Raw genomic sequence first — 27,631 nt, forward strand, 5'->3', positions numbered from 1 at the left:
TGCTACCTTCACACTGACAGAACATTTGAGAGCATTTAGATTAGCCGCTTGATTAATTGTTAAAAGATTGTATAAAATCAATTCAAACAAGCACATGATCTTACTCCTAAATGACAGTGATTCTGTTGTCTATTAAACCGATCACAAAGAACATTCAGATCTGAGCCAGAGAGAGCAATTATCATGTATCATATGAAACAGCTTCACAGACAGTCTTTTTATACATGATTTCTGTTACAATAATTCAAATTATTACAAGTACTGGATAAATGTTTATAGTTCTGATATAAACACTGATGTCTACGGTAGCGATCAAAATCAGCTTTTGAAAGTAACTTGATGCTTCAAATAAAGAATGTGTCAATTACATCATTTTGCCAGTAGGTGGCGACAAGTGACTGTTAAAAATGTATTTGTCATTGAATCATTCATTCAAGAGATTTATTCATACGCTGATTTAACAAATAATTAAACAAGTGAAGTCTTTATGAGTGAGTGAGTGATTGAGTGAGGGAGTGAGTGAGTCAGTGCTTGGCCCATTACTAATGCTAATGACAGACAATTAAGGTCAATCATAATAAAATACCTTTAAGTCTCTGTGCACGACACCCATCTGATGGCAATGAAGTACTGCCTCCAAGATCTGCTGTATGCAGTGGCTTTAGGCAAAAAAAGAGAAAACTTTTACACAAATACACTGGAATATATTGGCCACACTGGACTTCAACACATGACTATGTGATGTATATAATGTCAAATGTACACATTACAGTTTTTTTGTTTTGCTTACTGTAAAAATAATAATGCTGCTTACTAAAGTGAATATTATGCAGTCTGATGAAAATGAAAAATAGCATTTTTAGCAAGTTAAGCAAAACTTGTGAGTTATCTCGCTCGTTAAGGCAAGGAGACTTAACTTTGTACTAACTTAATTTAGTGTGTTTTTATTTATTTGCATATTTTACATTATTTGTGTAATGCTTTTATACATAGAGTCCGTTTGTGTTATGCTGATAGCCCACCCACCTGGCATCTGCTTCGCTGTAATATTCCCTGGCAACAATGTCTTCAAACAGCTCACCACCCGTTACTCTGGACCAAACAACAAGAAACAGCAAGTTATGGCACTAGTTAAAGGATTATTTGACTTGAAACAGTAGTTTCTGCAATGTCATCTTAATATAACAAAATGTTGGGTAACACTTCATTTGAATGTGTCCTCATTACATGGTATATTTACTGCATTTACTGTAGTATTAACAGGAAATAATGTCTAATTACAAGCAATTAACACTAAAAAAAACCAAACCCTATAGCAAGTACATGTTGTTAATTAATATTACTCAGTACCAATACCAGTGTAATTAAACTGTAAAAAAGTATTAAAATAAAGTGCCACCAAAAGCTGAAATTTGTTAGTTCTAATAAACTGTTAGATTGCTTGAAGTCTAAGAAACACCCTTATACTTTTCAACATCTGGCAATTGTAAGAAGACAATGGTTTTATGATGGTATCATATAGTAAGTGCTATAATTATTTCGATATGAAGAGATCTATTGTATCCACCCTATAATACAGCAAAAAAAGTCATTAGCTTTTCCCACATAAACTCTAGAAAGAATTTAGCCATTTCTGAAAACAATTCATGCATTTACTCACTTGGGCCTTTTTTCGGCTGGTTTATAGTTTGTACAAAATTATTAGATGCTTTTTAACTGGTATGATTGGTCAGAGAAACTTACAAGTCAAAGATGAGGTAATGGTGGCCTTCCTCTGAGATGCTGTCATGGAGTCGCACTGGCAAAGGATTGACGGTTGTGGTTTGCATGGAATTGGAAAAAAAAAGAGATAACATGATCATGAAGTCATTTTTGTTTCTTATGGTATTCTTACAGATATAGATTTTAGGATTCTTCTTTATGACAGATTGTGATTTTAAGACATTCACATTTTAAGACATTTAGGGCAGGCATACACTGTGTAATATTAGGTGTTGTAGGAACTAAAACGTTGTGGAAATTGTTGATGCTTCCTCCTCTTACTTAATTTATGGCACTTGTGAACAACCTTAAGTATAGCCATGTTGGAAATTGTTTCCACAAAATTTTCTTGATATGCAAACTGTTAGTGTGTCTTTTGCTGCCTTCTTTGCTAGGTCACTCTTAAAAGAATAAAAGGTTTTTATCTTGTTTGATAAAGGTCAGTAACTTCTCTGACTCCATGTTCAGTGCGATTGGCACCTCAACAGGTGGTACGGTCATGATACTTCATCCATTTTCCAAAATGTTTGTCAAGGGAAACAAGGGAATGCTGGAACGTATCCCAGTGCCTCAGGCAAGACAATTTAATTTCCCCAATTGACCTGTTCTGCATGTCTTTAAATTGTGAGGAATCCCACACCAACACATCGAGAACATGCAAACTCAACTCAGAAAGGCCTCCTTGGCTCAGCGCTACACACCTTGTCTCCACCCTGTTTTGGTACTAAAACTAAAAATTATTTTACACCGATCAGGCATAATGAGCACTGACAGGTGAAGTGAATAACACTGATTATCTCTTCATCACAGCTCCTGTTAGTGGGTGGATATATTAGGCAGCAAGTAACATTTTGTCCTCAAAGTTGATGTTAGAAGCAGGAAAAATGGGCAAGCATAAGGATTTGAGCGAATTTGACAACGGCCAAATTCTGCTGTCTAGACGACTGGGTCAGAGCATCTCCAAAACTGCAGCTCTTCCCGGTCTGCAGTGGTCAGTCTCTAACAAAAGTGCTCCAAGGAAGGAACAGTGGTGTACCGGTGACAGGGTCATGGGCGGCCAAGACTCACAGGGGGAGCGAAGGCTGGCCTGTGTTGTCCGATTCAACAGACGAACTACTGTAGCTCAAACTGCTCAAGAAGTTAATGCTGGTTCTGATAGAAAGGTGTCAGAATACACAGTGCATCACAATTTGTTGCATATGGGGCTGCATAGCTGCAGATCTGTCTGACTAAACTTGATGCGTTTTTTTGAGTGTCGTTGACTTTAAATAGTACAAGCTCTCCGTGGGTGTGGCCGTATCAGTGGATAATGAGGTGACTCACAAACGACTGACATTTCTCTCTTTTCAAACAGATTACATAAAAACATTCTATTTGTTTCTGATTTTACTGACTTTATTTAAAACTTGACATATCAACGTTTCTTTAGACATATGTCTCATGTTTGTGTGATAAGTATTCTCTAAGTTACAGTTCATTTTCTGAGGAATATCATAATGGACTTCATTTAGAGAGAGATGGCAGATCACATATCTTGTTAGTTTTCTTTATTTTGCAAAAAAACAAACAAAAAAAAAACACAACATTGTGTTTTTACTGTGAGTGTAAACAAATAAAAGAAGACATTTCACAGTTTTGAATGATGTATAACTCTTATCTGTATATCTGTCAGGACCACTATCATTAAATATGATTGATAAAGAATAGAGTTTGTATTGGCGGTATGGTTCTGTTCTGGGCAAGAACTCCCTGTGCATCCATGCAGCCTAGCATGGATAAGAGCAGGGAGAGCAGCAATAGGGTAAACAGAACAGAACCAACATATGCAGATATAATTAATGTTATAATTTAACATACACATATTTCAAGAATTAGTCTGATTCAAGGGAATCATAAGCCAAATCCTGACTGACAAGAGGAGGAGCTGGGGATGGAGGAGGGTAATTATTTTCTACTGACAAATGCAATAGCTGCTGATAATACAAAGGAGCTTATATATGAACGCTGTGATAGGCGTCATATTCCTAAAGGTTGACGCAAGTCACCTGGGAGTCAGCTGATGCAAGCTTGACTGACGTGACCTGCCAGAACTGACGCTAACGTTGGATGTCTAAAATCAACAAAGTATTTTGAGTCTCTTTTGCACTGGTAAAAAAAAAGAGGTGGTATCACCAGTGCGACCACCAACCCCAGGAAGTTAATAAAAAGCTGGATGACTTGAGTTGCTAAATGGCATAATTCATTTTAAAATATATTGTATTGTTGAGAAATGCTATATTACTGTTAAAGCTCTTTCTGATTATGCTATGTTTGCCACTAAACAAAAAAGTGTTGTCTCTGAGGCATGGTACAAACATGGTACCTGCAGTAAATCAAGAAAACAAGACATTCAAACAATAAGACTAACCGTGTTGAGCTATATAACAAAAGATTAGTTTTCTGTAGCTAAAGGTATCCAAACAGTTTCTTACCTGTCTAATAAAACACATAATATATTAAAGCATCTTTGTGGTTTCCATGGTTTATACGGAAATACTGTGAAAACGTAAATTGCACAGATATGACGTTACTGACAGGTGACGCAATGACACGTTATACTGATTAAAATTGCGCATTTCTCTGGAATTAAAAATCATTGGGAACATTTGGGATAATGCAAATACACAAGTCAACAAAATATATAACATTTTTGGACATTTATTCCAAAAATCTTACATATTGTACCTTTAATATGTGTGTGCCCACCCTTAAGGTGCAAATGCAAACCAAAAGCTGTTGTTTTTGCTTGAAATCTTTTTATTAGGGATTCAAGCAAAAATTAATTTATGCTTTTTTCAATGTTCAATGTTGCCTTGACTCCAATAACTTTAATAATATATATGCTTGGGTCGCATGCATTTACATTTACAAAGCCATTTTTTTTCAAACTGTTTGATCAAGGAAATTGTAATTTGATGTGTATCTACTAAGTACTATAAAAACTTTAAAAAAATTATTGTACAAAGCAACAAAAATGGCTGCCAGCAGCCAATCAAATTTCTTCAGTTAATTACTCGCTTTGTGCATGACTGATCATTATGAAATTTGTCAGATCCATAGAGGCTGTATAAGTTAGACTCTGTACCAAATCTGGTGAGAATCAGCCATGAGATAGTGATGTAATTCAAATCAACTCTGTAGCTATAGAGCTAGAATAAAAAATGTGTCCAGCCTCTGATCCCTTCCATGCCCATGTGCACATCCATATCAAACCAATTTGCCTGATGCACACAATATTTTAGTATGCACCTCAAGAGGCTCCTGACAAACTACTAGCAAAAAAAAAAAAAAGATATGGTCCAAAAAAATGTTTAAGAATCGAGGAGACATGCTCCACGGCTGCTACAGCCTTAATGCACCATACCATACCACATACTGTACAATGATCCGAAGATATCCCTCTAAACCATTTTCAGTGTCATGGAGACTAGAGTTCACTATATATTCACTCAGTTCAGCAAGTAGACAGTATTACCATGGAAACTGCCTAGACATGCCTTAGCAACCATTCAGAGCACCCTAGCAACCGCATGATAACATGACCTGGCAATGTTTCGGCAACAGAACGAGACTTGCGGTGGTCTCTTTTGACACTTTACTGAAACCCATACGCAACTGTTACATACACATTAAAAGGGAACAATATTTTCTTTAGGGAAACATATATATATACATGTTTGGTATCTATGAGCTACAATTTTAATTTCCTGTATGTTAATTTACATTATGTTTTACTAGCACTGTAACATGTTAGTATTATTAGAATTTTTTATGTTAACACCCAATCCAATTTCATATGCAAGACACCCTGCTAAAAGACAAAAGATAGTAAACTTTCCTTCTGAAAGTACAAATCCTTATTGGCTCACTCAACTCCTGTGACAGCCGCACACTGATTTCTGGCTAAGAACACATGTGGGAGAAGGAAGAATTTGAAATTCTGACATGAACATTGGGACGCTGAGATAGAAGTCTTCGAAGGACCCTTAAGTTTGTGCCAGGCTGCGGCCTTGTCTTTCCAACCATCAAAGACCTTCTGCATCAATCTGGATTTCTCTCATCAGTACAACTTCAGCAAAGATTAACTGGAGCCTCAACAAATTGCATCAACACTCTTTCAAACAGGCAAGATATGCAAGTATCAGACTTAGTGTTAATTATTGATACATTAAATATCACCTTTTCACAAGAAACCGATGTTTCCTACAGGCTGTATAAATACTGCCATAACTTCATGTTTCTATTTTTACTCTGCTTCAGTTTGAACTCTCTTCCTATACCAAATTGTGTTTGTGTTTTAGAATAGTTTAAGTTTTGTGCGCAATCTACTGATGACACACAAATTAAAGAACACAGATGCAGCCGGATCATTTCCATAATGACCAACTCAATCTACCAAGAGCAGCACAAATTAGTGTCTGGTTTAAGACATGCTTTTTTGGGGCGGTAAATAATGGTGCAAATACCAGTAAATTGACAGTAAATCACCTTGAAACTCCTACAAATGCATATGTAATAAGGTTAGCCGCAAAAACAACCATGTCCACACCTTTTCAGTGATAAATTTTCACTGTGTGTCTTTAGTAAATCCTGACAGTAGTTTTTTTAAGGCCAAAAGAGGGTTTGTGCTGCGCAAACTCTTAGTAAATCATGCCCTATGTGTTTATAGTCCCTAACACAGCTACAACACATGCTCTTTGAAAGTGTTAGTCAGTATTAGCATACTATGGTCTATGGTCAAGAGAGTAATATCCTACTATAGTCTATAGACATTCTCACTTTGTTGGTCGGACGTCTGAGACTGATTCTGTCAGAAATTCCCCAAATTAATTACTCAATCTAAATGCTTATTGATCATAATTAATTATACATATTTCCCATTTGGGCTAATTTGCTACAAAATGTTGCTAGTATTATAATTCCTTTCCCTTACATCTGCATTACAATATAAGGCAGTCCATTGAACCATATGATAAAAAGCTGTCTCAGATCCTCTAACAACTCAGATTTGCTCTCATGTTGATGCTGCTACACCACATTGTCAAATTCCATCTGCTTTTTTGGTACTCCTCCTAGAGAATTCCTCAGATTGTCACCAAATTTGGCATTCAAAACATGTTTAGACCATGCAGGCAAAAAGCTATTAAAAACGTTTTGATATAGGCCTACCAAACTGCTCTTGTATAATGCATCAATAATAAGAATAAACAGAATGTGAAGCTATATTTTGGCACGGCTTTGGCATATTGAAACTTGGTCATACCCAGCATGCCCAGAGGGTACCTGAAAAATGGCTTATAATTTCTAAATAGTTTGCTAAAATAATGAGAGTAGTCTTCTTAGAATCCTTAAGATTGGTTCATTAATAGCAGTTATATTTTGTGGCCAAGCACCGAAGGTGCGTAGGCACCTATTGTATACGTTGGCGTTCCTATTATTATTCTGCTTCTTCCACTCTGGAAGTCTATGGCAGCCCATAGAACCGCTTGTGGGAAAGTTGTGAAATTTGGCACACAGTTAGAGGACAGTCTGACCTTTGTGCATAGAAAATTTGGAGTCTCTAACTCAATCCCTCTATCGCCACCAGCTGTCCAAAGTTGCACTTATGTTTATGTTAATAACTTTTGAACCGTAAGAGATAGAAACAAAATTTTCCTCTGATTCCTTGGTCAAGACGGATCGATTGACGTCATTTTCCGTCATGAAAATTTTTCCGCCATTTTGAATTTTCTGAAAAACCTACTTTTTCGAACTACTCCTAGGCCGTTACTCCGATTTTCATGAAAATTGAACCAGATCATCCTCAGACCATGCCAACAAAAAGTTATGGAATTCAAGTTGATTCCTCAAACTATTTTCGAAAAACACGCAAACTAATTTTAAGAAGCGCTTGCGAAAATGGACGTAAGGCTGTATCGTATTCATGGCCAAACTTGGTACCTGTCATCACAAGCATGACCTGAGACACCATGCAGTGTTTCGGCTCAGCGCCATCTACTGGTGCAGAAATATGAAAAATGGCTATTTTTGCTTATAACTTCTGAGGGGTTTGTCCAAAAATCATAAATTTGGTCTTTTTGGATTTGGGGCATCAAGCCGAGTCGAATGATAACGAAAATTGAACCATATCATCTTCAGACCATGCCGACAAAAGGTTATGGATTTAAAGTCGATACGTCAAACAGTTTTCATGTACTGGAGCAACAAATTTGAGGCATGATGCAAAACCCAGTCTTGAAGCTGTATCTCTGCAATGCTTTGACATATTGACACCAAACTTTGCAAGTGTCATTGTCACCTCACTCTGACCATACCACATTAATTTGGTCACAGCACCACCTATTGGTCGAAAGTGATGAACCAGTAAATCCTCATTTTTGATCATTTTTAAAATGATCTTAATAGGTCTTTAATTGCTCACTGCTGCTGTTAGTCTGATGCTCCCAGCCATGTTGGCTGGCTTCTTGTGGCGTTTTTGTGCTTGGCCCCGTAATTGCTGCTTGCAGCTATATTTATAATTGGCTTCATAAGAAAGGTTTATGTTATGATCTCATTTAAATAAGCAAACAATTGTGTGTCTGGGTGTGTGGTAAACTTACCAATATTGGAGTGCTTCAGCAGTCTGCAGATCCTAGCCTCCCTGTCCAGCTTCTGGTGATCTAAAATATATATATACAAAGAGATTTTTCACATAGATTAAAAGAAAAGCATGACTACTTCTAGTTTTCAACATTCAAAATGGAAAATACAAAAGAGTAAATAGCTTCTTTTTTTTACTGTGCTGTGAAAAAAAATAGTACACCCTATATAAATGAAGTTTCTTAATTTTATATTAAAGTTATCATTTATATTAAAGAACATCATTAAAGAAGCAGGTCACACTTCTAATAAACCTCTATAAAGTGGTCTGTTTTGGTCATACGCATTGAAGTATATGGAACTATCTGTACTGTTCGAGTAAACTCAATGTAGAGCTGGACCCAAATGCAGTATTCATTTTTCATTCAATAATAACAAAAGAGCATGCAAAAAGCACAACGCCAACACATCCATAGACAAGACCTGACCCTGAACAGTGGAAACACAAGGGCTTGTGCTGCATTCCAGACAACTCAGAACTCAGAAAATAACACGTGGAAGGTCACTCGAACTGTTAACTCTGGGCAGATTGATCAACCCTGTCCTCAGCTAGTCCTGCCATTTGATATCTCTTCCAAGGTGGCGGCATCTTTAACAAACAAAGACTTTAAAGGGTTAGTTCAACCAAAAATGAAAATTATGTCATTAATGACTCACCCTCATGTCATCCACACCTGTAAGAACACAGTTTAAGATATTTTTGATGTAGTCCGAGAGCTTTCTGTCCCTCCATTGAAAATGTATGTACGGTATACTGTCCATGTCCAGAAAGGTAATAAAAACATCATCAAAGTAGTCCATGTGACATCAGAGGGTCAGTTAGAATTTTTTGAAGCATCGAAAATAAATTTTGGTCCAAAAAGAACAAAAACTATGACTTTATTCAGCATTGTCTTCTCTTCCGGGTCTGTTGTCAATCCGCGTTCACAACGTAGTTCTTCGTCCGTGTATTCGGGTTCAAATAAATATGGCTGAGCAAAAAAATGCAAGTCTTCCTCTGTGTCGAAATCCTTAGACATGTTTGCGAAGGTTGTTTTGATTACAGCGTGCATCTCCCTCAGACTGTAAACGAAGCTCGGGCGCACCGGATAACACGTCAGCAGCGTCACTGCTGAGTCGTGAACACGGATTGACAACAGACCCGGAAGAGAAGACAATGCTGAATAAAGTCATAGTTTTTGTTCTTTTTGGACCAAAATGTATTTTCGATGCTTCAAAAACTTCTAACTAACCCACTGATGTCACATGGACTACTCTGATGATTTTTATATTACCTTTCTGGACATGGACAGTATACCGTACATACATTTTCAATGGAGGGATAGAAAGCTCTCGGACTAAATCTAACATATCTTAAACTGTGTTCTGAAGATGAACGGAGGGCTTACGGGTTTGGAACGACATGAGGGTGAGTCATTTATGACAAAATTTTCATATTTGGGTGAACTAACCCTTTAAGTTTAAATAATGATTTTACTTTTTTTTTTTTTTCTTTCTTTTTTTTTTTTTACTTTTCATCAGCTCATGAAAGTAATTTCATCAGTAATTTGACACAAAAACACACAATGCACTTATTGTGTTATGGTGACATCATGTGGTCAACATGTAAATGTGAGGTTAGAAGTGGGATATTTCAAGCATTTAGGAAATTCCCATTGTGACCCTCGTCTCAAACACGGCATTAAATATAGAAGGCATAATCAGGGTAACAAGACACAGGTGCGAATAATCAGTGAATCACAAAGGGTAACAGGAAACAGGAACAGAACAACATTACAAACTAAAAGTCCATATACAAAGCAAGAGCACATGGAGCAGCATATTAGCAGAAACTTTCAGCACTCTCTGACTTTTAAATCACAATAATGACATATGTTTTGGGGATGGGTATATGTAAATTTCAACAAGGATGTGACAGATTTAAAACAATACATAAGATGCAGGGCCGTTTCTAGGTCAAGACGAATAAAGTTGGTCAATGAGAATTCACCCCCACTCTCCCGTATTTAAAATATTTGTATACAGGGCTTGACATTAATACCTGCCAAATGCAGATGTATTTCAGCAGTGGCGTGTAATGCAGACACTCCACTTTGGCGGGTTGAATTTTATATACAGTATATATATATATACATTTTTCAATTGTAGACTTTTAAAAAGGCATCTGAAATAATAAACTAAGCGCAATGTAGTGTAAAAAATATAGATTTTTTGATACATATTGATATCTGAAACACATCCAATAGTCATTTTCCACAGAATAGATTCACAATATCAGCTACTCTTTCTCTCTCATCTCTCCGACAGCGATTCGACACGCAAACCTTCCTCCCCTCACTTTCATAAAATATTGTTGGTGTTACAGGGTTTGAATTTTGGCATGGGATTGCATATATTTTTACCCCAGTTTTTGTTTTCACACCCAAAGTGTGCCACATAAAGCCGCCTCTCAGCAATAAATTGAATTCTTTTTTGTTGCTTATTGTGCTTAAACTGTCAAATACACACAAAATAATGTCAAAATGCCAGTCTTGGTGAGTATTCTCGTAAACACAGTCAGTTTGTTTTAAGTGAACGTAAACAGTCGAGAAAGAAAACGCATGTGTAACAGTATAATGGATCCGTACGTCAGGTCTTAAAGTGACAGCAGCCTAATAAACCTGCTGCCAAATTAAGAGATAATATAAAAAAATATCTATATGGCAGTTTTTTCCCAATGGAATCGATGTCAAAATTGTGACCAGAGAAAATGCTGAGTGGCTAGAAGCTTTGGAAAACCACTAGCTACAGTGGCTGATAAGCAAAAAAGTTAATGTCAAGCCCTGAATGTAGCCCAAAAGTGGCATTTCATATTCCCAATGTTAATAAAACAACTTGAGAGATAACAGTGGATGCCCATGAAATTATCTATACTTTTTTAAAAATACTAGTCAGATTCATACACATTAGAATTCGCTCAAGATTTTAAGACATTATGCTGGAAGTTTTGATGAATATACCCAGCATTAAGCATGACAAAAGAAGGAACTAAATCTGTTCAATCTCAGAAAATAGAGGAATCAATTAATAAGGCCCCAGGGCCATACGGTTTCTGTGTCGAGCTCTACAAAACTTTTCCCTCACAACTGACCTCACTGCTTCTTTAGCATGTTTAATTCACTATCAAGCCTCAAAGTGTCACAGTTCTGCTTTTTTATTGCCATGTTCCATTTCATCTGGCTGTGTTCTCATTCATTCATTCGTTGTCATGGTTCCTGATTAGTTCACACCTGTTCCCTGTTCTGTTAATGATCTTTCCTTGTGTATTTAAGCCCTCAAGTTTTCCTCAGTTCTTCATCTTGTGTCAAAGTTATGATAGATGTGTACATTTATCTTAACATTACTGGTTGCATCTTGAGACAAAACAATTGCAGTGACATATTTTAAGATATGATCCCACTTTTCAATTTGAAATAAAACAAGACAGAAAGCATAAGTAAAATATGTTTCACAGAAAATTCATGTTTTACTAGAAGTTATGTTATGTGGAATCTTCAGTTATTTGGAATGGGATGAATGTGTCTTAAAGCGTACTAAGTACATTTCACACTTTTCAGTTTAGGCAAAACATTATACCAGTGTTTAGGAAGAATATTCTAAGACTATATCAGTCTTTTTGGAAGAATATTCAGATATCTCTACTTTGAAAACAAACTTTGTTTTGGGTGGGCACAATAAGGTCATTTCCTCTAATTTTGTTGCACTTTTAAACTGCTGAAACACTGCACAGTCAGCCTACTCATTTGGATGAAGCACAAATGCAAAACTCTCCGGAGGATTAAATTTAGCCATCCTTTGAGGCTGTGTGTTCGTCAAGCGCTTCTGACACAATGTAATGGTTTTTAATTAATACCACTTTTCTTAACAGAGCAACAAAGTACAGAAATGCTTGTCCAATGGAAGATTAGGGAATTTCACTTCAAGATCAAGGAGATCAACAAAATTCAATTATTAACCCATTCAGTAATGTTTACGCAGCAAATTGCGTGCTTAGTTAACTGTCTGAAGTTGTGGTGCAGGTTACCACAGGTTTCTTATTATCAAGTTATAGCACTTGTCATACACAAAATTCAGCTGAAAGTGCTTCACAAGCATGCAATACAATTACACACAATATTAATATAAAACATGTGATAACAACTATTAAAGGTTCACAACACCCTAGAAAATGCTGGGTTGTTTCAACCAATGTTTGGGTCAAATATGGACAAACCCAACCATTGGTTTAGATTTTTTAATTACATTTGTATACCCAACAGTCCACATTTGACCCAAACATGAGTTGAAACAACCCAGTATTTTTTAGAGTGAAGGTAAAATAAAGAGATTCGCAATACAATTTCACACAATATCAATATAAAAATACTCCAAAGCAACTATAAAAGGTTCACAAGGTAAAATAAAGACATAAAACAAACGTTCACACAATTTCACAAAATATCAATATACTCATAAGCAATTTTAAAAAGATATGTCTTAACCTGCCTTCTAAAATATTAATGCTATAGCCTCTCTCACTTCATTTGGTAGACTATTTAAATTTTCAGAGCATAGTGGCTAAAAGAAGCACCACTGAATCGCTTAAGATTTACTGTATAATGTGCCAAAAGAGCAGCACTAGAGGACCTTAAACTATGATTTGAAACGTCCAGAACGACAGACAAATGACAGACAGTCGGTAATACAAAGGTGCCAGATTATGCAGTGTTTTAAAAATGAATACAAGAAAAATCAATCCTTTAGTGAACTGGCAACCAATGTAACTCCATTAAAACCTGTGTAATATGCTCTCTCCTCTTTAGTTCATTCATTAGTACTCTGGCTGCTGTATTTTGTATCAGTTAAAACCCTTAGGCAAGCCCGTATACATAGTGTTACAATACACTCTAAAAAATGCTGGGTTAAAAACAACCCAAGTTGGGTTGAAAATGGACAAACCCAGCAATTGCGTTGTTTTAACCCAGCAGTTGGGTTAAATGTTTGCCCAACCTGCTGGGTAGTTTTACTTAACTCAACTATTGTTTAAAAATTACAGTACTGCTTACTTAAAATGAACCCAAAATATCTTGAAAATTAACATTTATTAATATGTTTAATAAAGGAACATTTTAACTTCATTTTAGATTCATTTTAAGTCAGCCATATAGTCATTTTCAAACAATAGTTGGGTTAAGTAAAATTACCCAGCAGGTTGGGCAAACATTTAACCCAACAGTTGGGTTAAAACAACCCAATCGCTGGGTTTGTGCATTTTGGTAACACATTACAATAATGTTCTGTTAGTTAAGTAAGGGATAATGTACATCCAGCTCGTTGTTATCTCAGAATAAATCCCGACAGGGTGATCAGGTCCCGGACACGAAGCTACTTGGCACACAAGTATTTAAATAGACGCGAAATATTGATTTAAATCGAAGTATGTTATTAGCTCTTGATGCCGGAGAGAGCAGTTGCTATGCAGCAAGTTCAAACTATTTAAAGGGAATTTGTATGGCTTAATATAACGTAAATGATGTCTATGTTGTAGAAAACCCATGAAAGATTTATGTTATTTAAAAAATCAATGACATATTTGGACAATGGGGGGCGCCATTCTGTTTAGGTGCACAGTGCACAGTTTTGTGTCGATGACGTCAAATGGTTGCACTCCGTTAGCTAACACTAACCTTACCCTGTTGCTATTTTTACTGCAACACAACTCAGAAAATAATATTCAATGCCACATTGTGCAGCTTTTGGTTGTAATTTTCAGTCAATGAGCCACAAGAGAAGTGATGTAAGTCTTTACTGCTTTACTAACGATAAGAGGAGAAAAGAAAGGGAAGTTGTGCAGAATGTGGATGAATAAAACTTCCTAAAGAACCGCGTCTTTGTTCTCTTGACAAGCCCTGGTGCCTTTGGGGCTTTTAGCAGACCACAGCTGAAAGAGCTTATAGTTGCCAATGGATATAAGTGTATGCTTTAACAAATGCCGCACCTGTCATGGAGACTGACGAAGGCAGCCTATATGTTTAACTGTGTGTAATGCATTCAGGTGATCAGACGATTTTAACACGTCAATCATACAACAGTAGTTCGAATAGCCACAGAGACATTGTGGCATCAAATATTATATTCTGAGTTGTGTTGCGGTAAAAATAGCAACAGGGTAGTGTTAGTAGCTCACCGAGTGCAACCAGAACTGTACACTGTGCAACTAAACAAAATGGCACCACCCATTGTCCAAATATCTCATGGATTTTTTAAATAACGTAAATCTTTCATGGGTTTTCTACTACTTATTTCAGTAAGAGACATCATTTATGTTATATTAAGCCATACACAGTAAAATCCCCAGAGTTAATCCAGCTCTGCTCAGAGTACATATGGTCCCTCTCTAAATAGTGTTAAAGTAACAGTGAAGCACAGTTAAAGTTAATCAGATAATTAAGCAATTACAGTTACAAGTGATGATTGAGCATTATTGATGAACACCTGCTGTTAACAAGCAGAATCACTGAAGAAAAGAGAAACAGAAGAACTACAACTGACTTCAGCCACAGCCTTAGATGAAATCAACTGAAGATAAAAGACATTAAATCTCTGAAGATCTGATTAAAAGGTCTGATTCACTTATTACTAACCAGATTGACTTTATTTCTGTCAGACGCCTAAAAAAGTTCTTATTTATAGATGTTGGTGATTTATTGGTCAAAAAATTATGCCACCATCATGGTGGTCAGGGTTTGTTTTAGTTGACACTTTTATGTCTATAAAATAGTTTGTGTTTGAACAATTGCAATAGTGTTTCACAATAAACACTTGCACATTGCTGAAACAAAAGACTGAAGGAGCAGATCTGCTTAAATTTACTGTTTAAAAGCCCTTTCAAATGACCATCACAAAGATCTTCTCTTTGGTTTCTTGACTGAGATTCGGCTATTGCAAAATTGCAACAAAAACAAAAAAAATGCATTAAACGAATGCCACTGTAACGCTTCAAAAATTAGCAATTCTTACCGCTCAGGCTTATACATGAAAACAACGCATACAATCCTCAACAGTGGTGACAATAATTATTCATACTGCATTGCATGATAGGAGTTTTGTCCTATGGTGATACCCATCTTGCATTGCAGCGTGAATCGTTTTTTTTATCACCATTGTTGAGATTCATATGCTGATGTCTGTGTGTGTCTAAGTGATTAAGTAGTTCAACATTTTTTATGCACTACATGGTTTTAAAGCGGAACTCAGTAAGATTTGCGAAGCTCCCCCTACAGGTTCCTTCAGTGAATCACACTGTCGTAAATACTCCAAGCGCAGCTCTGGACTACAACGACTACAACACTCACCAACGCAGTAGTTTTGCAAATACAGTACAAGAAATCTCAATGGAGGTGGGTAATTTTCGAAATTGTCTTATAAAGTCATAATATATACATTGGCTGCGTCCGAAATCGCATACTTCCCTACTATATAGTATGCGAAAAACAGTATGCGAGGCGAGTAGTATGTCCGAATTCATAGTATTCGAAAAACAGTAGGCGAGAAGTACCCGGATGACCTACTGCTTCCCGTGATGCCACAGGAGAGAGGATTCTTCATATTCATAAATGGCGGAAAGCGGCGATATGCAGCTCATTCAAGTCCTTAAGTACCTCAGGAAAAAACGGTGTTTATTGTGATTAAATTGCACTTGTTTAACATTATGTAAGTAAACGGCTGACTTATTGAAAGTTTAAACAATGTAATGAGAAGATTAAGAGTTGGCTGTAAAAAGATGTTTACTCATTATTACTGACAGCACATCAAGCTAACGAACAGGTTGAGATAACGTTACATCCGCTTGTTAACACTTTTATTTAACGGAGACGTTCATTGTTAAGCAGTTTAATGAGATTAGAAAACTTAACGGACAGCGACATTCAGGCGGCAGTAGTTTATAGGGCTCACAGTTTGTAGTTTTTTTAGAATATGTAACGTATATCATTGTATTCATTTGTATATATTGTATGTAATATTTAGGCTATGATGTGTATTTCTCTTGCCCTCTCTATCTACATATTATTTAGTTATATATAATGTATTCAAGTTTGTTTATTGATTCATGTCTTTTTCTCTTTTTCTTCTATTTTTATATGTATTCATTTTTAACAATAAATCACTTAATTTCGTTGCTTCAAATCAGCTTCTGTCGTGATATTCACAGATGTATTTTTATTCTGAGGTAAAAATTTCCTAGCTAAATAGGTGATTATACTTTGACATATTTAAATTTTAGCGCTGTTGTGACGACGCATGACAAGTGACAACATTAACATGGCGGATGTAGTACGTCCGAATTCCATTCATACTACCCATATTCATACTATATAGAACGTACTGTTTTAACGTTCGGGAAGTACGGTCTGTATAAGGACTTAGAAAACTATTTATGAAGGTAAAAAAGTTACTTAAAATTATTCATGTTTGTTGCAACACTTTCTTCTCATGCTGCAGTTTCACAGGGTTGGTAATACAAAACCAAAATGTATAAATGACTGATCTCCTTGATGGTGGCTTCTTTTCTTTTCTTTTCTTTTCTTTTCTTTTCTTTTCTTTTCTTTTCTTTTCTTTTCTTTTCTTTTCTTTCTTTTCTTTTCTTTTCTTTTCTTTTCTTTTTTTTTCACGACCAATGAAACGATTCTGTAGATGTGTGAAAATAAAGTCAGTCTGGTTAGTAATAAGTGAAGCTGGCAATGCTGTTTGTGAAGTTGTTTAATCAGATCTTGAGAGGTTTAATGTCTTTTATCTTCAGCTGATTTCATCTAAGGCTGTGGCTGAAGTCAGTTGTAGTTCTTCTGTTTCTCTTTTCTTCAGTGATTCTGCTTGTTAACAGCAGGTGTTCATCACTAATGCTCAATCATCACTTAATTAATTGCTCTATTATCTCATTAACTTTAACTATGCTTCAGTGTTATTTTAACACTATTTAGAGAGGGACCATATGTACTGTTGATTTAACTCTGGGGATTTTGCTGTGTACAAGTCTTAATACCAGGGGTTCACTTTAAGGGATACGATACAGTCACACCACTTAATAAATGGCATTTCACCACATAAATAATTATGGGGATAAGAGATATTGATCTGAGATGTAACTGTTTATTATCTTATAATCCAACAGTGTATGAAATACACTGATTAAATTAAGGCGAGACACCCCAGGTGAATAGGGTAAAAAAAAACAAAACAAAAAAAACTAATAGATATCACCATACTACCCCAGGTGATTGATTACATTAAAAATTGCAAAAAAATTTTGTATTACAAGTTTTCTAAAATGTAATGTTTAAATATGCAAATGAGGCATTATCTAATTAAATATGCACTCATTTGCATACATTTCTAGAACCAAAATCTGAATATTGGATGACGTCAGGTTCAAAGTTCTCGTTTAATTTTTTGGACATATTAAATTCAAAGGTTTTTACAGAGGGAATTTTGGATATCTCTTTTTATCACTCCATAAATCAGAAAATACTATCAACAGCCAGAAAAAAAATATTTTCACCATTTTTTTAGGAATAAAACTGTAAAGTTTGGTGTCTGCAAGTTCTGCTGAAGTGGAGATTTCTGACTCAGAGCAGGAGAAAAAAACTCATTTTAAGAAAATGGCCTTTAAAGATATTTACTGTAAAAATCTATAGACGCAAATAGATAAAGTGCTATAAAACATACACTTAAAAGTGTATTTTGTATGTTTTCTTTCCACCAGTCTGAAAAAACACTTTATAAAAAGCCAAAAAGTGCAAAATCTCAAAATTGACAGGTGCCTGAAAAAACAGTGTTTTTGCCTGTAGTGTCTCCCCTTAAATAACTGTACACAATATATTGATTTGACTGAATTTTAATAGCTCAACAAATGCAAAACTTCGACAAAGAAAAAACGTTCCTAGCAAGCTTTTAGCGCTGCTGACTTCAGTAACCCGGATGAGCTTGTGATATCTGTTTCCAGCTGTTAATACAGCTGGATGGCGCGATTGACCAATCAGAATCAAGTATTCCACAGAGATGTGTAATAACCAACATTAAAGCATTAACTAACAATGAGCAATACATTTATTACAACAATGAAACAGTATTTATTCATTTTTGTTAAAAATACATCTGTTCATTATTTAATGTTAGCTCAGGTCCATTCAATAATATTAATGGAAACATCTATTGATTTGTATCATGTATTAGTAAATGTTGAAATGAACATAAACTAAGATTAAGAAATTATTTTGTTAACAAACTGGACCTTGTAAAGTGTTACCAGATACTCACAGGCCCATTTTCACATTCAGTTAAAACAGCTCAAACATGCATTTTAGTCTGGGACTAGCTTTACTTTACTAAACATTACTAAAAAATATTTAAGTATTAGTTTTAAAATAAAGCATTTTACTTGAAACGGTATTCCAAAACTAAACCTTACTTGAGAAATTCTAATTAAAGCCACCAAGAATTATGTTTAGACTTGAAAACATGCAGTTAAATTTGGAAAAAGCAATTTGGTAAAAAAAATAAAAATAAAATCTGTCTTGAATAAGGGCGTCATGGTGCCTCACAGCAAGAAACCCCCCTGTTCAAGTCCCGGCTGAGCCAGGAGTTTCCTCAAAGACATGCAGCATTGGTGAAGTGGAGAAACTAAATTGTGCTAATGTGTGTGTGTGTGTGTGTGTGTGTGTGTGTGTGTGTGTGTGTGTGTGTGTGTGTGAGAGAGAGAGAAAGAGAGAGAGCGCGCTGTGACGGACTGGCCATCTGTCTGGGGTATTCCCCGCCTGTGGCCTGAGATGCTGGGATATGCCTGAACCTACATGATAAGTTTAAAAAAGAGACTTTTTCACACTCTTGGGCACCCCAGCTCTAAGTTGCACAACTGACTGTGTGTAATGTGGACAGCTGGTTACTCTGACTGTACAAAGAAGGGGAAGTATTCAGTGCAGACTAAGTTTGGTTTGGTTTCTCTGGGCTACTACTACAGATCTTGCTGTCTGTCACATTGATGATGATGAAATTAGTTTTTTCTAAAAGATTTGTGAAACACTTGCTTTTCTATCACAGGAATAACACACACACACACACACACACACACACACACACACACACACACACACACACGCGCGCACGCACTCACTCACTCACACCCAGAGGCAAATCAGTAATTTTAAGATATAGAAACATTTATCACACAGATCACTGGCCAAATTAGAACAAGGAGTTGTGGATCATCTACAAAGTAGGGATGAGCAATGGAAAAATGGAAAAACAGCACCCCAGTGATCCATTTTCCATTTGTAGCAACCTCTTCAGAGAATGAACACCTTCAAATATGCCAGTCGCTTCCAATATTAGACCCCCATTAACCTAGAATTTCTTAGTTTTGTCTCTGCTAGGGAGACAAGTGATGCTATGAAAGCTATTCTGACATCTTTTCTCACAATTCTGACTTCTTTTCTCACAATTGCATGATAGAAACTCACAATTACGTGTTATAAAGTCAGAATGGTCCCACTTTAAGTGGCCTTAACTACTATGTACTTACATTTAAATCAACCATTTGACACAATGCACTTATTGTGTACATACGATCTTAAATTTTCTAAAAATACCTGCATGTAATTACATCTGTAATATCTATCTATCTATCTATCTATCTATCTATCTATCTATCTATCTATCTATCTATCTATCTATCTATCTATCTATCTATCTATCTATCTATCTATCTATCTATCTATCTATCTATCTATCTATCTATCTATCTATCTATCTATCTATCTATCTATCTATCTATCTATCTATCTATCCGTCTGTCTGTCTGTCTGTCTAGTCAGTTTTCCCCCGTTAAGCATAGCAATCCAATTGTTTTTAGTTCAGCCTGTTTGAACAGTATCATGCAGTAGGCACTGCACATCTGAGGATGTGGGGGAGTCACTAATTTCTTGGTTGCTCTTCCAGATTTAATTGCATAGATACCCTCTGTAGGTTTCTGTTTGAAGATTAGTATCTATATTAGATGTTTGAAGATTAGAATATTTAATGGCAGTAATGGTAGGTAGGGGATAACTGTCTGTTTCCTTCTCTGTTTCATTTGGCCAAGAGGAAAAAGGCTCATGATGGCACTGTGGGGATTTTTCCTCCTCTTTTACACTGACATTCACTAGCTCTATCCAACAGGAAGTTAGCCATTTTGGATTTCATTTACAGCATGCTTTATATTTATTCGAATCACGTCAAACTTGATCTGAAAAATGTTGAGACACAGCTGATGTTGAACTGCAAAGGGACTTTTGATGTCTTGAAGAGTGCTGCCGTGGTAATGAAAATTTTAGTAACTTTTTAGAATACTGATCCTTCATTAATGAATAACTACACAGGAACAAATGAGTAATACATTATTAACACTATAGTAGTAGCACTATTAACTATCAAGAAACTCTGATGAATGAATTAGTAAGTAATAGTGCTCAGTTGAAGATAGTACTTCACTATTAGCTAATCAGCAACTACTGTTTTTTCATTCCTCACAGAGAACTACTAAGAACTACAGGTTTATAATTAACGTGAATGATGCATAATGTATAATTAATTCTAAAGTAAAGGCCTTGGTAACCCACTAGTAATGACTGAAGAAGTATTACCAAATACTTAAGAAGGAATTACTAATTTTTTGGATCAGTATTCTAAAGTGAAAAGCATGATAACTCTCTAGTACAGGGGTCTCAAACTCAAATTGGCTGGGAGCCGTTGCTGTGATTGACACCTCATAGGAGGGCCATTTTAATATTCAAGCACGAGAAAGTGCAAAATTTCAGAAAATTTACTTTCCTTTGCAATATTTGTCATTTACTTCAAATTTAATTCCTAAAATGTAGATCTGCTCTAATGGATAGATCCGTTTAGATCCACTCTGACAGACAACAAAAAACTCCCTGAAACTTCCTAACTCTTCCATCCAGATAGTGGAATTCCCTGTTTTTACTGTTATTTCTATTTCTTATGCGTTCCATTATTATTATGTATTAGGTTCTTCTTTATGTAAAGCACTTTGAATTACCATTGTGTATGAAATGTGCTTAAAATATTTTTGCCATAGTGTCTCTATCATTGTTACAGTACATACAGTTAGTGCAAATATTTTCCCTTACTTTATTTAAGCTTAAATAGCATCAAAATCTTGCACTGAACAACACTGAACAAATGCAATCCCTGAATACATTTTTACACTATTATATATCTTTCCAGACACCTGGCAGCGCTTCTGCTCACACAGCTGAGACACATTTGTCCAAGATTCCATTTGACGCGCATTTAAACGCGTTCGGTGGTTTAAACTCGACGCTCGCGACTTGCGTGAGTGCTTTTACTGTAAGTTAGGCAAACGCACTCATAATAGAATCGCGACGTGCACATCCTCGTTTTTCCAGGAGCGCCTATGCCGTGGCGAGATGAAAATATCTCAACTTTTCATGTGACAAGAACCAACCGATGAGCTTCGGCCTTTCCTTAACAACACCGAAAGCTCAGCCGAACAGCTGATCATAGCTGTACAGGGCGGGGTTTTTTTCTCCTCTCCATAAATATATATATTAGTAGAGCTAATGCAAGAACTAGAAATCAATTTTTCTTTTGCTGAATCTTCTTTATCGTGGAGAGCGCAGTTCATGGTTCCATAGCAACGACAGACGCCCCGGGAACGCATGCGCTTTGGAAAGAAGGAGAAAGCGGCGTGGATATTTGTGAATGGCCCCTTAACGCCGACTTTTTCGTTGCATTTGGAATGAGACAACTAGAGAATAATAATAAAAATAATAATAATTTAGCGGGCCGGATTATGTTTTACTTGTGAGATCAGTTGCGTATTAGTATTAGATAGTAATTACTCAAGTGTTACCAAATACATCAGAAGGAATTACTGTACAAAACTGTACAAAAACATCAAACGTTTACAATGACTTCAGTAGTTACTAGAGAGTTATCATGTTTCTCACTTTAGAATACTGATCCAAAAAATTTGTAATTCCTTCTTAAGTATTTGGTAATACTTCACTCATTACTAATTACCAAGGCCTTTACTTAGAATTAATTATAGATTATGCATTATTCATGTTAATTATGAACCTGTATATATTCTTAGTAGTTCTCTGGGAGGAATGAAAAATAGTAGTTGATGATTAGTTAATATTGAAGTACTATCTTCAACTGAGCACTATTACTTACTAATTCATTAATCAGAGTTTATTGTTAGTTAATAGTAGTTACTAGAGTGTTAATAATGCATTACTCCTTTGTTCCTGTGTAGTTATTCATTAATGAAGGATCAGTATTCTAAAGAGTTACCAAAATTTCTACACTTTTAAGCACAAATGCTCGTCTTGCACTGCTCTATGATGCTTCACGCATTACATAATCATGTTGGAAAGGTCACGTGTGACGTAAGAGGAAGTACCGCGGTAGGGCGAAAGAGTCTCATTTCTCCTCCAACTCTAAAATTGTCCAACATCATTGTTTTCCTTTTTTTTTTGTAAAGGCCGTTTTGACACGTTCGCGTTGTAGACACTTACTTGGTACTTCACGCATGACCTTTCCAACATGATTAAGTAATGTGTGGCGAATCGCAGAGCAGTGCAAGACAAGCATTTGCAGTTAGAAGTATAAAAATGTTTATTTTTTTTAGAAAATTAGCGATGGTTTCTCTAGATAAGACCCTTATTTCTTATCTGGTATCGTTTAAAGCTCTTTGAAGCTGCACTGAAACTGTAATTTTGACCTTCAACATCGCGTGAAGTCCACTATATGGAGAAAAATCCTGGAATGTTTTCCTCAAAAGCCTTCATTTCTTTTAGAGTGAAGAAAGAAAGACATGAACATCTTGGATAACATGGAGGTGTGTAAATTATCAGGAAAATTTAATTTTGAAGTGAACTAATCCTTTAACTTAAAAGTTGTAATAAAACTGATTACCTCTTACCTCTGCCAACTTGTTCGTGTTTACAGTGCTGGGTTTCCCTTACCATCTTTTTTGATTTGGTGACGGATGGCACGAGCTGCTGTGCGAGTCTGCTCATGTCTAAAGGTCAGCTTGAATCTGGTGGCAGCTACCTAATGTACTTTCTTTACAGCAATCTTCTATCAAGTTTTCTCTCTTGGCCTCATCCAGTGCGGTTGGCTACAGTGTCTTCTTGCTAACGTTAAGTACATGGACACAGGAACACCAAGGTCTCTGGAGATGTGCTTGTAGCCTTGAGATTGTCCATGCTTGGCTATGATCTTGCGTATGACCTTAGATAATTCTCTGGTTTTCTTTCTTTTGTTCATGCTCATTGCGGAACAAACAGTAACACAAAACAGGGGAATGAGTCATTTTCTCTATTGAAACTGGTTGAATACAAGATTTTATACTGTAGACACTTTTAACTCACCACAAGAAAGTTAATTTCCAAAGTAAATAAGAATCACTGGAAACACTTTAGTATGGGCAACAATTCTCACTTTTAACTAGTTGCTTTTTAGCTTGCACATTGGCTGTTTATTAATACTTATAAAGCACATATTAATGCCTTATTCTTCTACATCCCTAAATCCTACTTAAACCACCTTACTACCTTATTAATAAGCACACTGTAAACCCTAATGCTCAAAATACTTAATTCGTTTGAGTAGGACAAACTTAAATTAAACAAATTAGTTCAGTTAAATTAACAGTTATGAGTATTTAAAACTTTCTTTTACTTTTGAGTTCACAGCACTGACATATTTCAAGTAAACTAAATTGTTTTAGTTGCAGCAGATTTCTAATTCCCAGCATGCTTTGCATCAGACTGTCTAAATGTTGAAATAAAGTGTTATTTTGTGTGTTTTTGCATAAGATTAACATAGGGAGACATAAGTTAGTGTTTAATGTTGTGTTATGTTGGGATTGACAGGGGGTTCTGTTATGTTAGTTTTGTAGGGTTACCATTCTGGTGAAGAGTAGACCGTGTGGTTAGGTTGAGGATGAGCTGCAAAACTTTTAAGACCACATATACTGTATGTTGTTTCATTATATACATGCAAGTATATATTGACAGTCTCTTTGATAATTATAATAGCATGTGTTTTTTGCTAACTAACATTTAACCAAGACTTGAATGTGATGTTTATGTAAATTAACTATATGTACTTGAGTAGGGCGAGGCTGAGAACTGTGGGAGCGAAGGAATGCCAGTGATGTGATTGTTAATGAGAGACACCTGTGCACCACACTAGCATTGCTCCACTTCCATGGCTCTCGGCCCCGCCCCACTTGTCACAAAAAAATTAAGTTCTACTAACTTAAAAAAAATAAGTTAGTTAACTTAAATGTTTTGAGGTAATAAGTTTCCTCAAATGTTTTGAGTATTCTGAACTTATTGAGTTTTACAGTGCAGTAAATGAAGAGTTTATTGAGGCAAAAATCATAGTTAATAATGAATATGTGTTCCCCATACCAAAATGTTACCATTCACTTCAATAATATTTCACATCAATAATAATGTTCATTTAATTTTAGGATTTCTCTGTGGAATTAGCTCATTTTGTTTTGTTCAACTGCACACGTTTTAATTCTGGAAGAAATTGTTTTGTTTTTTTAAGTGCAAAGATGTCACGTACTGAACAGGAACAAACAGAATGTTTTATCTTTCCCTCTTCTAGAAATTTTCACATGATTTTCTCACCAAATGTTACGACGACCTCTGTTTTTACATGCACAGAAACTGCTCCAAAATATAGAATAGAATATATCTTCACAGAATATGTATTGCTATTATAAAGTAATAAAATATAATTGGAGACTGATGGTGAAGCTGTTAGCAGCAATGAAGGATCTCATGCACACTGCATTGTTTAAAAACCCATTAAAACAACAATGCAAGTACAGTAGCTACTATTTGAAGCATATAATATGATGTGTGCTTGGCAACATGGTGTAGGAGGTGTGCGGCTGCCTTCAGGGTATATCACTGCCTCCTACTGCTCTACTTGACTTTCAGCTTTTACAATATCAGCTTCCAGGGAAAAAAAGCCTTTCTTTCTCAGCTATGACAATCATACCACAATCAGCATTTGTACTAAAATTTCTTTAAAAATGACAAACACATATATACCTACTCCAATATCTTCAGTCCTAGTCTAATAATTTAGTCGTCTAGTTGTCTGTTTTTTCATTCAAACCCTGTTTCGTTTCCAAAAGCTTATTTCCCTATCGCAAAAAGATTGGAACTGTTTAACATTCACATTAAATGACTGAAAATATACCTGACAATTCATATTTATGTAAACTAACATGGCACTGTTAATAAAGGCACCACAGCTGCATTTGAGCACTTTATGGTTTAATACTGAATTTGTCTTTGCACTTGATGACAACACTAGTCACCATTAGTGAATGTCATACGTGGGCAGGAAAATCCTGCCAAGAAATATAAATGAAAGTGAATGATTGTTATAAGGTAAAAATTATGATGTTAAAAACTTGTACAACTAACTACACTCTAAAAAAATCTTGGGTTGTTTTTTCTACCAAAGTCCTGGGTTGAGCCTTTTTGGGGGGTTATTTTTCCAGTGTTTTTGTGTTACCGAGATCCCGGGTCAGACGTAACAACCCAGTTTCTGTGTTAGCCAGATCATGGGTCACATATATAATACAACCCAGAGTTTGGGTAGTTTTTGTGTTACCCAGATCCCGGGTCAGATGTAATAACCCAGAGTTTGGGTAGTTTTTGTGTTACCCAGATCCCGGGTCAGATGTAATAACCCAGAGTTTGGGTAGTTTTTGTGTTACCCAGATCCCGGGTCAGATGTAACAACCCAGTGTTTGGGTAGTTTTTGTGTTACCCAGATCCCGGGTCAGATGTAATAACCCAGAGTTTGGGTAGTTTTTGTGTTACCCAGATCCCGGGTCAGATGTAATAACCCAGAGTTTGGGTAGTTTTTGTGTTACCCAGATCCCGGGTCAGATGTAACAACCCAGTGTTTGGGTAGTTTTTGTGTTACCCAGATCCTGGGTCAGATGTAATAACCCAGTTCCTGTGTTACCCTGATCCTGGGTCACATATATAATACAACAAAGTTTTTGGGGGGTTTTTGTGTTACCCAGATCCTGGGTCAGATGTAACAACCCAGTGTTTGGGTAGTTTCTGTGTCACCAGATCCTGAGTCAGATGTAATAACCCAGTGTTTGGGTAGTTTTTGTGTTACCCGGATCCTGGGTCAGTTGTAACAACCCAGTGTTTGGGTAGTTTTTGTGTTACCCAGATCCCGGGTCAGTTGTAACAACCCAGTGTTTGGGTAGTTTTTGTGTTACCCAGATCCCGGGTCAGACGTAACAACCCAGTTTCTGTGTTACCCTGATCCTGGGTCACATATATAATACAACCCAGTGTTTGGGTAGTTTTTGTATTACCCAGATCCTGGGTCAGATGTAACAACCCAATGTTTGAATAGTTTTTGTGTTACCCTGATCCTGGGTCAGATGTAACAACCCAGTGTTTGGGTAGTTTTTGTGTTACCCAGATCCTGGGTCAGATGTAACAACCCAATGTTTGAGTAGTTTTTGTGTTACCCAGCTCCTGGGTCAGACGTAACAGCCCAGTGTTTGGGTAGTTGTTGTGTTACCCAGCTCCTGGGTCAGACGTAACAGCCCAGTTCCTGTGTTACCCTGATCCTGTGTCCCATATATAATACAACCCAGTGTTTGGGTAGTTTTTGTGTTACCCAGATCCTTGGTCAGGCGTAACAACCCAATGTTTGGGTAGTTTTTGTGTTACCCAGATCCTGGGTCAGATGTAACAACCCAATGTTTGAATAGTTTTTGTGTTACCCAGCTCCTGGGTCAGACGTAACAGCCCAGTGTTTGGGTAGTTTGTGTGTTACCCAGATCCTGGGTCAGACGTAACAGCCCAGTGTTTGGGTAGTTTTTGTGTTACACAGATCCTGGGTCAGACGTAACAGCCCAGTGTTTGGGTAGTTTGTGTGTTACCCAGATCCTGGGTCAGACGTAACAGCCCAGTGTTTGGGTAGTTGTTGTGTTACCGAGATCCCGGGTCAAACGTAACAACCCAGTTCCTGTGTTACCCTGATCCTGGGTCACATATATAATACAACCCAGTGTTTGGGTAGT

General features: G+C 36.4%; 1 protein-coding gene across 1 annotated transcript in view; it reads right to left on the bottom strand.

The window, feature by feature from the left end:
- camk2a (calcium/calmodulin-dependent protein kinase II alpha) overlaps nt 1-27,631 on the bottom strand; it is a 66,234-nt gene that overhangs the window by 33,269 nt on the left and 5,334 nt on the right. The window contains exons 3-6 of the mRNA XM_067374951.1: nt 8,400-8,459; nt 1,744-1,798; nt 1,027-1,092; nt 587-659 (exon numbers count right to left, since the gene is read on the bottom strand). Coding sequence (XP_067231052.1) covers nt 587-659; nt 1,027-1,092; nt 1,744-1,798; nt 8,400-8,459 — 254 coding nt within the window. The remainder of the gene's footprint in view (nt 1-586; nt 660-1,026; nt 1,093-1,743; nt 1,799-8,399; nt 8,460-27,631) is intronic.

The sequence above is a fragment of the Chanodichthys erythropterus genome, chromosome 22 (assembly GCF_024489055.1).
Source record: "Chanodichthys erythropterus isolate Z2021 chromosome 22, ASM2448905v1, whole genome shotgun sequence".
NCBI lineage: Eukaryota > Metazoa > Chordata > Actinopteri > Cypriniformes > Xenocyprididae > Chanodichthys > Chanodichthys erythropterus.